Genomic DNA, 15886 nt, shown 5'->3' on the forward strand with positions numbered 1-15886 from the left:
CCAGCTACCTACTAACCTCATCCCACCTCCTTGACCTGTCCGTCTTCCCTGGACTGACCTATCCCCTCCCTACCTCCCCACCTACACCCTCTCCACCTATCTTCTTTACTCTCCATCTTCGGTCCGCCTCCCCCTCTCTCCCTATTTATTCCAGTTCCCTCCCCCCATCCCCCTCTCTGATGAAGGGTCTAGGCCCGAAACGTCAGCTTTTGTGCTCCTGAGATGCTGCTTGGCCTGCTGTGTTCATCCAGCCTCACATTTTATTATCTTGGAATCTCCAGCATCTGCAGTTCCCATTATCTCAAAGGCTGAATTAACTTTGGTTTGCCTAATAGCTTGCTGCATATTTCCAAAGAAACCACGTAATAGATTAATGCTTTACAGACTGAAGCTTGAATAAGGCAGTGTACTCTGACAGGTAGAGCCCTTGTGAACGCAGAAGAACTTACAAGTACATATCTAAAGTTTTCAGGTAACAAATTGGCACCCACAGGTCTAATTCCAAAGGTCTGAGGTGTTAACGAATATTCCTAACATGTTAATGAATGGAAATTTGTTTCCTGCTGATTATGGATGCAAAACCCGACTTGTTTGAAAGATTCTAAGCACTTAAATTTGTTATAACTTTAATTGGGAAACAGAAATGTTGCATCCCATCCAATTAGATAGCCCCCCACCCTGGTCTGCTAGAAAATTCCTCTGATCGTCATCATTGTTGAGGCTAGGTTAAATGTCACAACTTCATCACATGAATGGAAATTCCATCAGCTGCTGTTTGGGATTTGAACTCATGTCAACACTAAACATCAGCCTGGGTCTCAGCATTAGTAGCTCGGCGACAGCACCACAATATCACCATTTACTCTCAGCTCTGTGAAGCGAATGGCAACATCCCATAGACTTGGAGATCGGAAGAAATGCCGATGCTGGAGTCGGAGAGAACACTGTGTGGAGCTGCAGGAACACAGCTGGCCAGGCAGTATCAGAGGAGCAGAAAAGTTGATGTTTTGGGTCGGGGCCGTTGTTCAGAAATTATTTCACATTCTATATAAAATTGGACAGTTGTGAAGTTTGTTCAACTTACTGAAGATTGCACAGAAAAATCAGTGTTCCTTTGGGTGTGGTTCTTTGAGACTCCTGGAAATAAATTGATCAACTTCGCTGTAACAGCTTGTGAGGAATAATAAATGCTGATGAAATGCAAGCTATTTGACGTGGAGAAGGGACAATACGGTTCAATATCAAAGCCAAATGTTTGCTCAGAGGAATGTTTTGTAAATGTGTGCCTGTCAGATTTATGTATCTCAAAATCTGGTTATATTCTTGCTGATTCCCTCTCTCCCAACTTCTGTTGTCTGAATCTATTAGCTCATAAGCCCCGTTCCTGGAGTGGATCGGGGCATCACAGTTCAACATTACTGTTGTGATTGAAGTATCCAAACCTGCTAATGAACCTGTCCTCAGGATTTGGAGTAGTTTTAGCATTAGTGGGACAGATGGGAGTAGGAATTCTACTCTGCCCTTAGATGGTAGAGAAGCTGGAATATCCAGAACCTTAACAATCTTTTTATGAGAAAACTGCAGTTTCTGTGCATTCGCTCCAAGAGATGTCTGCAAAATAACAGGCCTTAGAAGTAAATCCTTTGCTACTCCTTATGAAATACTTTTGACGATGTTATGTTCCCATTTTGTTATCTATTTTGAGCCATTTTTTATTTCAGCTAGAATTAGCCAGCTCTGTGATGACTGAAGCCTGAGCTGGAAAGGAAGAGGAAGCTCGCCTCTTCTGTGGTTTCACACAAGAAACTTGAAGGATTTTCTGAGTACTGAGAGCCTCCATTCATTGTGTTTCTATGCTGGGATCCTGACTGTTTCGTCTCTGGGTCTTTTTCAATCGAATCGTCTTCCCGCACAAGGTGAGCAAATCTGACAAATCAAAGTGCTTTTTAAATGAATGATTTAAATATAGTTTGAGTAACTGAATAAATTGCTCACAGGTCTTATACTTTCTGAACTTTTATTCTCTCAAGTTGGTTTCTGCAATGAACAGTTCCTGTTTAGACTAAAACAAGGACATCAAATGCCTATTTATGCATTTGAATCTTCTTTACTAAACACATTGTGTAGGAGATCTCTTGCAAAGAAGCGGTTTCCTTTTGCAATTTTAAAGATTTTACTCATTTTTGTTTGTTGTTGTGTTGATGTAATTTTTAAAAAATATAATTGTTTTTGACTTCTCTGCGTTGCCCAGTAGCATTCTGAGTCTATATAAGAATTTAGCTCTCTTTCAAACTTTCACTTTTATCCAATCAACCTTGTGGTAAATCCTTGATGTCTGATTTTTTTTCTGAAATGTCTTTGATTAAATTGAGAGATAACAGTGACAAAATATTGTGAAGAGAGCAGAGTATTATGGTGGAAAACAATTGATTGACAGTCCTTTGTATGATCTTGGTAGCTCTCCTTCCCTTTTGCCCGGTTCCTCCAACGGGTTGCCAAAGTTCTCAAGTGATCAAAACATTTTTCTGAAGAAGGGTCCCAACCCGATACGTCAACTCCTCTGATGCTGCCTGTCCTGCTGCCTTGCTCCACCGCCACACTGTGTCATCACCTAATTATCAAAGATCCTCCTTTCCAGCACGGTGTGTGCCTGGTCTGATACTCATGCACTTTCAAACTTTCAAATCTGCAGCAACATATCAGAAACACGCCTCTTGAACTTTTATAATTAAACACAGAAAGTCTGAAGGATTTTCTTGTCATTTGGATCTTTAAAATGTTGGAAAAGAAGACATTGATGAGCTTGTCTAACTGTGTTTGGTCACACAATTATCACGAGGTGACAGATGAAATATTACTGTTGCAGATGTAGATGAACCAACATTTTCAGCATGTGAAGACTAGTGAAGGATGTAACCCTTTGTTAATCCAAACTGTGACACTGTGATAACCGTCTCCTGCACTGTGTTAATCACATGATCGAAGCCAGGGCAAATTTGGTCAATGTTTTAAAGACTTGGAAAAATAAATAAGTTGAAATGTGTTCTGGATTTGGTGTGATACATTATATGTGTAATTTCTAATATCTAAACATTAGTAATTACACATGCAGTTCAGCCAAAATGTTCAAAATCGAAGTTACTGAGAGAGCATTAATCTGGGTCTTTTGCTTTTGAGCCCAGTGGTCATTAGCACTTCTCCCTGTCTCTGACTTGGATGACAGAGACTGTTGGGGCACTCTGAAATGGCAGCAGTGTAGCCCCAAAGCCAAGTAGAAGTCTCCCATGTTACCAGACACAGCCCTGAAGGCCTTAGTGCCGGAGTTATAAAGGCCATTGAAAAATCATCTTGACAGGAACTGTCAGAAAGCCCTTAATCCAAGCACAGGGAGAGCTGAGAGCAAGCCATCAGGACAAGATTAATCTGTGATGAAAAATGAAAAGTGCTCCTCATGCTTCACCTCCGCTGCAACATTAGCTTCACCTAAGTCACAGGTCAATCCTGTACCAACAGCTGATCAACTCTGAGTCGGAGACATGTCAATGGCTGAATTAAATACAGATGTTGCTGGAAAAGCTCAGCACATCTGGCAGCATTGATGAAATGAAATCAGAATGAAGGTTTCAGGTCCAGTGACAATCCTCTGATTGTTTTCTACACAGATGCTGTCAGGCCTGCTGAGTGTTTCCAGTTACTACTGCCTAAAATTCTTGAACTTGATATTGACTCCAGTCGGCTGCAGGGTTCCCAAGCGGAAAATGATGTGTTGTTGTTCCAGCATTTGCTGAGCTTCATTGGAGCAGTGCAGCAAGACTGAGAAAGAAATGTTGGCCATGGTACAGGGCCATGTCTTTCAATGGCAGGTAACGGGAAGCTAAGGGCCTTTTTAATGCACAGAATGTCGATGTTCTGCGAAGCAGTCACCCAGTCTACGTTTTGCTTCCCCATTGTGGAGGAGGCGGCATTGTGAGCAGAAAATGCAGCAGACTAGATTGCATGAAGTGCGGGTAAAGTGCTGCTTCACCTGGAATGTAAGTTTGGGCCCTTGGGTACTGAGGAGGCAGGAGGTAAATGGGCAGGTGTTAGACCTATGGCACTTTCAGGCTGAACTAAATGTTTTGTGGAGAGATCTTTTCCAACTTCAGTTTATTGACAATTCTTTTCATAATCGGGAATGACACGTCTTTTTTTGCTTCCTGATTCAATTCTTTTTCTGGGAGTTGGGAGGTTTATAAGGCCTGGGGATAAGAAATGGATTTTGCACAATCCTTTGCATTTTTAGGATGAGTAACTTCAATTCCTTTCATCTCAGGAAGAATTGGAGTCCATGGCAGATGTAGTTTATTGTACATTCATATAGCTAAATTAAGATGATGAACTGAGATAACGATGCTTGTTTGAAGTGCCAGTGCATGATTGAGGGACCGAATGACCTCTGTGTGTGCTGTGACAATTCTGTGATGATTCAACAATCTGTTTTCCCACAGTTTGGTGTCCTTCACTCTCTGAAGGATTAAACAAGTTGAATAAACCTGTGTCAGTTGTACATCAGAGGTTTTCTGATCTGTGAATTGAACAATGTCAATGTATATATTTCTTACAGGGGAAGGAAATGCATTTGAAATGAGTCAGTGATTCTTCTGCAGCACGATGCTGACTGGTTTGATACTCAGTGTCTTTGTTGTACTTTCACCTGTTTTCACACGAGGTGAGTGCCAAATATTCAGTGGGAACATTCATATTCTTTAACTCGATGACAGTATTCCATTAATTCACACATTTACTAACCGGAAGGATGGTAAAAATCTCGCACTTGAATCAAAGTCCGTAAGATCACTTGACAAGTCCTGACAATTTGTTAAATGATTCTTACTGTCCTCCTCTTCTGTCCATAACAGTGTTTGGTTCTCAAAATTTACTTTCCTTTCTTTTCCCGTTTTCCAAGTGCAAGTGGGGTGTTTCCTGAAACCTCATTTCAGCAGCTAAATTAGAAATAACCCACAGCAAATTATTTAGCATGAATACAAAGTGAGGTTTATTACACTCTTCAAAATCCAGGAAAGTGCTTTGTAATGCTCATTCATCCTCTATCCAAGATAGGGTGGATAGTGGAAGGAAAGAAATTACGAATTATAAATACTAAGAATCCAGGTGAGGAAATCTATTTTGCAAACATTTGCATCCAATGAGTCAATGTTTCCTTGAGTTTTCCTCAGTTGGCTGTGCCAATGTCGAAGTCCAGAAGCCACCAAATTGCTGATAAAGGTTTTGGTTCCCTGTGGATTAACTTACTTTACAGGGAAACACAGGTTTGTTTTCAGGCGTCAGACTGCTGCGAGATATCGAAATCAGGAGCAGGTGGCTATCTGAGCCTGGAGCTGCAAACTCTTTACACTATCAGCAGACTGAAGTAGATGTGTTAATTCTGATTGGCTAAAGCTGATTCGAACAAACCCAGTAGCTCCAGGATCAGGTTTCAGTTTTTGCTCTTCAGCTGACAAGATGTTTGCTATCCTGGTCAAAACATCTTGTATTCTGGGGTCGATAACTGTGGAGTCATTGGAAGCAATTCAATCCAGAATGATGTAATCGTTTTACATCCCACTGCTTATGGTCGAGCTGAAGTGATTAGAAATGAACTCTTTGTTGTGCATCAGCTTAGCTTGATCTCTCACACATTAACTTTGTGGCTTGGCATGGAAGGCAATGTATGCTGTACCTTCACCAGGTTGGTGCTTTATTTTTAAATATTTTTGTTGCTGCTCATTTTTTTTCTGCACCAGGAGTTTTCCAGATTGTGGCTGAATATAATTCTACTTCATTCCTGTAGAATTCTGCAACAGCTTTTGCATGTACGGGCTTGAATTTCTTGATGTGTTCAAATTCTATCCTGTTCAGCACAGCAGCAATGCCATAACCACATTAAAACGGATCCACTGTGGGGCTCTTGTGGCACCGACGTCCAATGTATGGGTCAAAAGACCCAGTTTCAAATCCCACCTGCCGCTAAGGTGGTCATGACATGTTCAAACTGCTTGAATGAGAATATCACTAACATTGCTAGCTGTGAGGCTATCCACTTTGGGAGGAAAGACAGACTATTACACAAATGGGAATACTTTTGGAAAGGATTATGTGCAAAGAGACCTTGATGACCTTGTACAACAGTCACTGAAAGTAAGCATGGAGGTGGAGCACGGGGAGATGAAGGCACACGACATATTTGCTTCACAACAAGATGATTCAAGTCCAGGAGCAGGGATGTCACGGAGCAATTTTACGGAGCCTTGGTGAGATCACGCTGAGAGCATTTTGTACCGTTTTGGTTTCCTTATCTAAGGAAGGATGTTCTGGCTTTGGACAGATTGCAACAAAAGTCTTCTAGACTGATTCCTGGGATGGGAGGACTGAAGTATGAAGAGAGACTGGATTGGCTTGCACTGGAGTTTAGGCAATGATGGGAGAACTCAAACCTGCAAAATTCTAGCAGAGCAAGATAGTGCGAACATATTGCAGATGTTCTCAATGACCAGCGAGCCTGGAACAGTCACAGTATAAGGATATACGGAAGGGCATTTTTGTCTGAGATGAGAAGAAACCTCTTCACTCTTAAAGTGTAGGTCTATGGAATGGTCTCGAACAGAAAGCAGTTGAGGCCGAAAAATTGAAAGCTTTCAAGACAGAGTTCCACATAGTCCTTTGGATTAAACATTCAAAAGTTATGGGGAGTTGACTGGAACAGGATGTTGGATGGTCAGCCAAGAGTATGTGGAATGGCAGAGCAGGTTCAAAAGGCTAAATGGCCGACACAGGCTCCTATTTTCTATGTTCCTGTCTATCCTTAATGTAAAGGAGAGATTTTCTCTCCATAAGGACTCTTTGCTGGTTACTCCTGACAATTTTGTCTTTGACTGATACATCTGCTCCAGACAGGTTGGTGAGCACAAAGTGAAATATGTTTTTCACTTTGTTGCTTCCTTCATCACTGCCAAGGCACAATTTGGCAGCTATATCTTTTCAGACTTGGCCAACTCAGACAGGAATGGTGCTCCTGAGACACTGTTTGTGGGGGACATTGAATTTCCCCACCCTGATATTTCCTGGGCATGGTCACCCTCATTGTGTCCTTCACCAGCTGATGAGATCTGTGGGATAAGAGATGACAATCAGTAGGATATTAATTCCCAATGTTGCCCTGCTGAGTTGTGACCTCATGAAGTCAAGAATCAATATTCTGGACTCTCCCAGGGGAACTCCGTCATCATTGTGTATCAATGTGCTACTATCTCTCATGAGACTGTCAAAATGGTGGCATGATGTTGGTATCTGGGATATTGTCTGTCAGGTATGTTTCAGTGAGAATGATGATGTCAGGTCTTTGTTTGTCTGGTCTGTGAGACAGTATCCCAATTTATGCAGAAGTCCCCAGATACCAGGAAGGTTTGATACGGTGGGTTGGCAGGGCTGAGACAGTACCCCAACTTAGACAGAAGTCCCCAAATACCAGGAAGGTTTGTTACAGTGGGTTGGCAGGGCTGAGACAGTATCCCAACTTATGCAGAAGCCCCCACATACCAGGAAGGTTTGTTACAGTGTGTTGGCAGGGCTGAGACAGTATCCCAACTTATGCAGAAGCCCCCACATACCAGGAAGGTTCGATACGGCGGGTTGGCAGGGCTGAATTTGCTGCTGTTGTATCCAGTGTCTTGGTTGGTGTTGGTTAATCGTTCCTTTTTAAGTTCTTTTATCAGGTTTTTTTGGAGGATGACATGACTCAGTGGTTTGTTCGGCAGTTTCAGAGGCCATTTAACAGTTAACCACAGTGGTTTCATACCTTGACCAGGCTGGGTTAGGGTTGCAGATCTTCCTTCCCAAAAGGACATTCATGAACCACTTAGATTTTTACAACAATCACCAATAGTTACAGAGTGATCAGTTAGCTTTTACTTCCAGATGTATGAATTGAATTAACAGGCTTCACCATCAGTTAAGGTGGGATTCGAATAAATTCCCCAGATAATTATCTTGGAGTCGAGGTACTTCTGGTCTTTTGATGAAACCGTTATACTACCAGCTCAGAGATGGTAAGAACTGCTGATGCTGGAGTCAGAGATAACACATGTGGAGCTGGAGGAACATAGCAGGCCAGACAGCACCAGAGAAGCAGGAAAGTTGACTCTTTGAGTCAGGACCCTTCTTCAGAAATGGGAGAAGGGGAAGGGACTGCTGAAATGAATAGAGAGAGAATGGTTGGGGCTGGGGCAGGGAGGCGGTGTGGTGATAGATGAGTGCAGGTCGGCAGTGGTGGGAATTGGTCAGTGAGGTGGGAGGAGTAGATAGGTGGGAGAGAAGATGGGCAGGTTGTGTCAGGTCAAGGAGGTAGGGATGAGAGGGTGTGTTGATCATGGGAGCCTTCAACCCAATGGTCTCAATATGAACTTTACCAGTTTCAAAATCTCTCCACCCTTGGCCTCATCCCATGAGCAGCCATCCCTCACATTCCCACCTCCTTGACCTGACACAACCTTTCCATCTTCTCTCCCACCTTTCTGCTCCTCCCACCTCACTGACCAATCCCCAACGCTGCATCCCTGCACTCACCGATCACCATCTCACCTGCCTTACCCAGCCCCACCCCTCCCGAATCTGTTTATTTCTGAGCTCACTGCCCCTTCCACCATTTGTGAAGAAGAGTCCCGACCTGAAACATCAACTCTCCTGCTCCTCTGATGCTGCCTGGCCTGCTGTGTTCCTCCAGTTCCACACTGTATTATCGTATACTGCCACCTCCCTGCATCTTAATGTATCTCCTTCAGTCTTTGGAGCACATTCTAAATTCATCACATTACAACTGAATTGGGAGAACTGCATAGTCTTTCGTTCGTCTCAGTCTCCAAAATGAAAGTTTAAAAATATTTTGTCTAAGTTTCGATATCTGACACAATTTCACAAACAGATGTCAACCCCAAAAGTCTTTTGTTCTCTGTTTTGTGTCACCATTCGTTCTTGAGTAGGGAGGACACATTTGCTTCATTCCACTTTCAGGGAAACCTTCCTGAATTGAAGCAATTTTGGGAATTTAACACCAATGCATGAATGACCTCATTAGCAGCCTCCTTTATCAGCTGAGGGTGACATTTGTTTGGATCCAAAGTGTTGTCAACCCAAATCTGCATCAGTTTGTTCAATTCCACGTCACTTCTCATTGTAAGATTGTAAAGTTCCGTTTCTCTTTCCACTTCCAGATTTATAGATTTATTTTGCATCTTCTAAAGGGAAAAATTAAGCAAAGTAATCGATCATTTCATCCACCATTTCCAAATTATCAACTATTAACTCGTCATTTTGACTCTACCAAGGACCAACATTCACTTCACCTGAATTTTCGTTTAAATACCTCAAAAATGGTTTCATATCCATTTTTAAATACCATTTGCTCATGTTTTCATTTTTGTTAACGTTGTTTTTATCCTCTGCTTTTGTTTATCTTCTTACCTACCACTCATCTTCGTGTCATTCAGTGTTTATTTTCTTTAAATCCAGACTTTTCTTAACTTATTTAATGAAATTACAGATGGTGGGCCTTCCACTTAGAATTTTTCTTTTGACTCATGTTCTCATTATTGTGAGCATTCTGAAATATCTCCATTAACATCAGCCAATGCTTCCGTATTGATCTGTCCCCTGGCCTAGTGTGCCAGAAAATATTGGAATCTCTTGGGCTCACCTTCGGTTTGAGCTGATTGTGTGACTTTATTTGACATTTTGATGAGCCTTGATCAGGGAAGCCTCACTGAAGACTTCCTTCAGATCATTGAAGTTGCTAAAGAAAGCGTGAGGTAAGCTCCTGTCTGTGTTTTGAATCCACCTAGGGTCACAGGTGCCTTGGTGATCATCATTGCTCCTCATTGTCACATCCTGAGATCCACATTGAGTTCCATATGCCCCAATAAACACACTCTCATCGTATCTCTCCATCCGTACCTCCTCATGCTACCCCATCGCTTACCCACCCTCCTCCCCTCCCCAGACACAGTTCCACATCATGTAATATCAAATCACTCTTATCATCGATGAATTGAATCTTTAAGATAATTGTGCTCTTTTGTCTGCAACGGTAACTGCTGTGTAGGTGACACACTTAGTCGAATGAAATAAAATGAATGACTGCAAATGATTTGATGATATTAACAGTGACATAAATTAGGTGAAAGCATTGTGTCTTGATGCCACCATTGTTCCTCTTTCTGACAGGAAACTCAAATGATATTTATTTTGTGGATGGACAAGATAAGTTTTCATTGAATGGACCAGACAATCCTGGACAGGGTCCTGTTGCCTGGGAATGGAAACCACACTCAGGACAAAAAACACAGCAGCTGGTTACTTTCCGGAAAAACTATTGGGCCCGGTGGGAGTCACAATGGAGTGAATACTATCGAAGTAATTTGTACAATACGATAAAGTGGGGTCACGATACCGTTAGACTCGAATTTAGAAATCCCACATTTAAACTTGCGGGAAAGTACACCCTGTTTCAGGCAGAACCGATTAAAACCATCCTGAAAGAATACAATGTTTTTGGGATCAAAGGTGAGTCAGACAACATTTAGAAAGATTCAATAAATTAATTCTCTGTTCAGAATCATGCAGGTAATGATGCAATAGCATGGCCTTTCCTCACGCAGTGCAAAGAGTGCAGCTCTCATTGAAACACCAGGGGATACATGCCCTTTGTGATTTCTTTTGAAATAGTCATGATGTGGAGGAGTCGGTTTTTGACTGGGATGGACAGGCTGAATAATTACACCACTCCAGGCTACAGTCCAAGATAACAAAGTGTGGAGCTGGATGAACACAGCAGACCAAGCAGCATCTTTGGAGCACAAAAGCTGACTTTTTGGGCCTAGACCCTTCATCAGAGGGCCCAAGCCCGAAATGTCTGCTTTTGTACTCGTCTGATGCCGCTTGGCCTGCTGTGATCATCCAGCTCCACACTTTGTTATTTTGGATTCTCCAGCATCTGCAGTTCCCATATCTCTGACCAGGCTACAGTCCGACAGGTTTATTTAAAAATACAAGCTTTCAAGTTCAGGCACCTCAGGAATGGACTATAACTTGGTGTTCTGTGTTTCTTGACCTTGAAATTTTCAAAATGTGCAAAAATATATTGACAACTTTACGAGAAACAGCAATCGGAGCAATCTACATAACAGTGAGCTTGTGCACGGGTCACACTTTCTGTGACGTGTGCTGAATTTTTAACCAAACTAATTAGTGAATTACCATCGTTCTGACTTCAATATCATTTGTGACAGATTCACGTTCTGTGATCTGCACATCCACAAGTGAATATGGCTTTTTTAAAAAAAAATTGCGGTTTCTGTCATCACTGTTGGGATTATTGTAACATGGGGAACTCTTCCATTTCTCCCCTTTCACCATGCACCCCGTCTTGCTCCAGCTGTGATATTTGCTTTCAATCCTGCCCTGATCCTGAAATCTATCTTTCCCTGCTGCTGTTCCCACCAATGACTATTTTATTCATTCAGGGGATGGGTGAATATGTCTTGTCCATCACTGGTTTCCCTTGGAAAGGTTGTGGTGAACTGCCTTCTTGAACCATTGCAGACAATGCAATATCCATGGTGTGGCTCGGTGCTGATAAATTGTTCACTTGGTCAGTGGGTCATCTTCTTGACACACCGCCCCAACCCCATCCATCGTGCGATTGAGTTATGTTTCAACATTTAAAGTTTCAATTTTAGAGAAGGTAGACACAATTTAAGTGACACAGGCTGATGGGAAGAGTGTACTGGAAATCAAGCTGAAAATCACTTTCATGATCGTCACAGCTGTCAATGACGACCAATTTATTCATGTGGATGCTTCATGTCTGAATGTGACCGCTATCTTTCTTTTATTCATTCATGGAATCTGGGTGTTGCTGTCATTTCTTGCCCAGCCCTAAGTGGTCAGAGGGCAGTGAAGAGTCAACCACATTGCTTTGGCTCTGGAGTCACATGGAGACCAGACAAGGTAGGGATGGTCTGATTCCTTCCGGAAAGGGCATTTGTGAGCAAGATGGGTTTTCCCTGATAATCAATAACAGTTTCACAATTATCGCTAGAGCCTTAACCCCAGACCTTTATTGAATTCAAATTTCACTCCCATCGCAGGATTGCAACCAGGTGCACAGAATGTGACCTTGGTCAGTGGATTAATTGTCCAGTGGTAATCTCACATGGCCATTTGCTCCCTTCTTTTTCTAAACAAAGAGAAATTCAAACCTGGTTTCATGAATGAGCAAGGATAGAAAACCTTAGTTATTCAACCAAACTTACAATGGCAAGGAGAGATTGATAATTACTAAGATGCAAACTTATACTGTGCCCAAGTTAAATCCACACAGATTGACTGCACAGAAAGACAAAACAAAGATTTAAAAGGAAAATTGTTGGAAAATATCAGTGAATAGTCACAAAGTCTGTGGATCAGAGCTTCAACCACAGCGGGACAATTAGAGGATGTTCTCACATTCTGGTTTTGTTTTTTGCTTATAGTATCATGCTGCTGGGAACTTTGGTGATGTTTAAATCTTTGGCCATTCAGCTAGACCTTTGTCTTGGTTTTGATTAGCAGCTCTTTCTTTCTTTTGAAATATTTGAACGATATCTGTACTTGACTCTTCGACACAGAGAGAAAGAGTGTTCTCGCTTAATTACAGGCTTTTGGAAGGTCCGAGAGTCAACTGATGTCTCTTCTCTCAGTTCAGTGACAAACTGCTACATGAAAGCAATTCAACAGAAGTTGTGGGGCAGTTTCTTTCACACGACAAAAGGATCTGGGGATGAATCTTATGATTTTTTGCCTCAGTGTTGGTTTATTGATGAGTGTGAAGTGTTCTCCCTCTGAAGCCAAGTGAAATCTTTCACTGCATCTTATCAAACTGTCCAAAATAACTACCCTGCCCACCCATCGTGGCACCACTCTCCTCTGACTCTAACCCCTACCTACCACCTGTGCTTCCTGAAAGAACTCACCAGCTGTTGGCCAAGTGCCTGCATCCATGGCCGCTGTGCCATATTTGAAAAGCCACCATGCACCGGTACAAGGTTTGGGATTCCGAATCTTGCCATGCCTACTGAAGGACAATCATTCCAAAGTTTTCCAGGGAAAAGGAAAGTTGTGCCCTGATGACCTGACGGGGTCGTGGAGCTCCGGGAGATGGGGATGTCCAAAGGAGTCCCTGTGCTGCTCCGGGGACAACTGCAGAGGAGGTTATGGCATCAGAGCCTGGCAACATGGTTGAGGTTACTACCCAGAGCTGAGCTGTGTCCACAGTCAAGAATGGCCAGCAGCGCCACTAGAAGGTCAATAACCTTCTCTGTTCAGCCAGGGTAAATGTCTGCATCTTCTCTCTGCTCCCCATACTTATTCAGTCTTTGCACCTGCATCCACCTCCCACCAAGGCTCATACTTTGCCACTCTCACTGTTGTATGCCACATGAGTCCCCCAACTTCTCCCTTACAAATTTGGTGGAATCCCCTTCACAATTGCCATTCCCCCCTAACATTAGCCTGATACCCTGACACTCACTGGCCACGATTGGATATCTGCCTGTCTAGGGGAGGCAGGCTGACTGTGACAGTACTTTATGACAGTCATCCACTCCAAGAACTTGTGTGATCACTCAGCCTTGCAGGGAATGATTGTCCATCCAAGCCCAGTTTAACACTGGTGCATTGACCCTGCCAAATTCAGGTGGGTCATCAAGTCTACAACAAATTTATCACTACTTTTGCAAACTACTTGCATGTGTCATGAGCTGTCATCAACATACCTGTGTAAAAAAGCTAACTTATCACACACTGAAATGATGCTAATTCTGTTAATGGCTCCAAACTTGATCTTCAGATTGGAATATGATGTTCAGCATCTCCTCACTTTAATTTTAATCACTTTGCTCGACATTGTAGCAATAATGATGTGAATTGTACGTTTTCTCCAAGATCAATGATCAAACACTGTCCCATCCAAGTCAGATATCACACACACTAGGACCAGTGATCAGAGCCCAGTCCCAGAGTTGCACATGGCTCATCGGGATCGGGGACCAGAAGGTTATGAGACAATGGATCATACCATTTGCAAAGGCACTGTTGAAAATCTGATTGTTACTGGTCATTTGGAAAGTGGGACTGGATGTGAGGAAGAGTAGTTTTAGACAAGCCTCTCTCCTGAAGAGCCATTCATCATGGAGGTCAATGCTCAGGAGCATTTTGGGAGGCCAGTGACTGAAATTGCTTCTTGGGCTGAGATGACCCTGATGTGGAATTTTGCATAGGTGCCCAGTGCTTTTGTCGGATTGTGCATTCAGCACAGAATAGAAAGTAAGCCTCCTCCATGTCTGATGATGTAGAGCTATCTTTCAACCACAGCCTCATCTTTTAATCTAAGTGGTGGCTTCAACATTCACAAATACCATCAAATGATGTAACCTTGCACTGACCCAGCGCACTCCAACAAGTTCACGTGTAAAGTTCATTGTCTCTGCTCTCTCTCACGCTATCAGTACAGGACTCAGCATGTTTGTGTTATTCTCCTGATCACATGCTCTGTGCGTAACTTGTTCTTACTTGTTAATGCAGAAACGATCAACTGCTCTTAAAGGTCGCAGTGGCAAGTCAGTTAGAGCCTCATCATTGGATTGTACCTGGTACTGATTGCGCTAATCACCCCTGACATGTTTTTTACAGTTAGCTCAAGTGCTCAGAATCCTTACCACACGGTTGGCAGTGATGTTACCCTCGGCTGTACCATCTCCAAACTCTCGGATACAGTCTGTCTCCGATGGAAATGGAGAGATTCATCTCAGAAGAACAGCAGGAAAACGGATCAGATACGAGTCAATAACACAGTCTATCTGATGGTCAAGCAAGTTACTGTGGAGGATGTGGAGTTGTACATGTGTGAAGTACAGGAACATGGATCCATTTTTCACACCAAGACAGTATATTTTTCTGTGTCCCAGTGTAAGTGCAGTTTTCTCAACGTGAGTATTAAAGGATTACTGATATAGAATTGTTACATACAACAATCCATGTGTGTTAATTGTCATTAATGTTGTCAGTCAGAATGAGGGGTCCTTCTGCACATTTCCACATTGAACTAAATCTGACTTCTCTCCATTCATTGACATTTCTCAATGAATTCTGCTGCTGTTCGCAATGCTTCCATTTGCTGCACACTCTGGATTTCAAATAAATGTTGAGTTGGCAGCAGGACTAAGGGAAGAGGGGTGAGCTGGGAATTAATGGCCATGAATGGAGAGGGAAACATCGATACGTCATACACACGAGAAAAAGTCGTCTTTCTGTCCCTCGAGCGTACTCTGCCATTTGGTGTGATTATTTTGGATCATCAAACTCAGTAAAGTGTTGCTGCTGTCTCTCCGTACCCTTTGGTCCTCTTAGCTCTAAAGACTATATTTAACTTGAAATTTGTTCCATGTTTTGGTCTCCATCTCTTTCTGTCGTAGTAAATTCAATAATCGCCGCAATCTCTGCCTGAAGAAACATACCCATTCCTAAATGGCCTATCCCATATCCTTAGGCTGTGACTCCTGGTTCAGGATTCCCCAGTCGTCTGGAACATCCTTCCTGTGTTTACTGCATTGCCCTTTTGAAAATTAATCAGTTTCTGTGCGATTTCCCTCCTCAGTTTTCTAAACTGCAATGAATAAGCTTTTAATCAATCCGTTCTCTCTTCTTATCTCAGTCCTTTCATCCCAGGAATCCATCTGATAAACCATCTTTGCAGTCCTTGCGTTCAGGCTAAGATTATATGGTAGTATTAGGAATAGGTGTTCAGGTTATTATTGGA

The 15886-nt window shown here is 42.6% G+C and overlaps 1 protein-coding gene across 4 annotated transcripts in view; it reads left to right on the plus strand.

Annotated features, from left to right (window-relative positions):
* Positions 1 to 15886, plus strand: part of LOC125458550 (uncharacterized) — a 68918-nt gene that overhangs the window by 10621 nt on the left and 42411 nt on the right. For 2 of the 4 annotated variants that reach the window (XM_048543933.1, XM_048543934.1), the window contains exons 2-5: positions 1722 to 1916; positions 4604 to 4708; positions 10255 to 10593; positions 14761 to 15036. In XM_048543933.1, coding sequence (XP_048399890.1) covers positions 4651 to 4708; positions 10255 to 10593; positions 14761 to 15036 — 673 coding nt within the window. In that variant the 5' untranslated portion in view covers positions 1722 to 1916; positions 4604 to 4650. The remainder of the gene's footprint in view (positions 1 to 1721; positions 1917 to 4603; positions 4709 to 10254; positions 10594 to 14760; positions 15037 to 15886) is intronic. The other 2 variants (XM_048543935.1, XM_048543936.1) reach the window with 2 other exon arrangements.

Source organism: Stegostoma tigrinum, chromosome 13 (genome assembly GCF_030684315.1).
Source record: "Stegostoma tigrinum isolate sSteTig4 chromosome 13, sSteTig4.hap1, whole genome shotgun sequence".
Classification (NCBI taxonomy): Eukaryota; Metazoa; Chordata; class Chondrichthyes; order Orectolobiformes; family Stegostomatidae; genus Stegostoma; species Stegostoma tigrinum.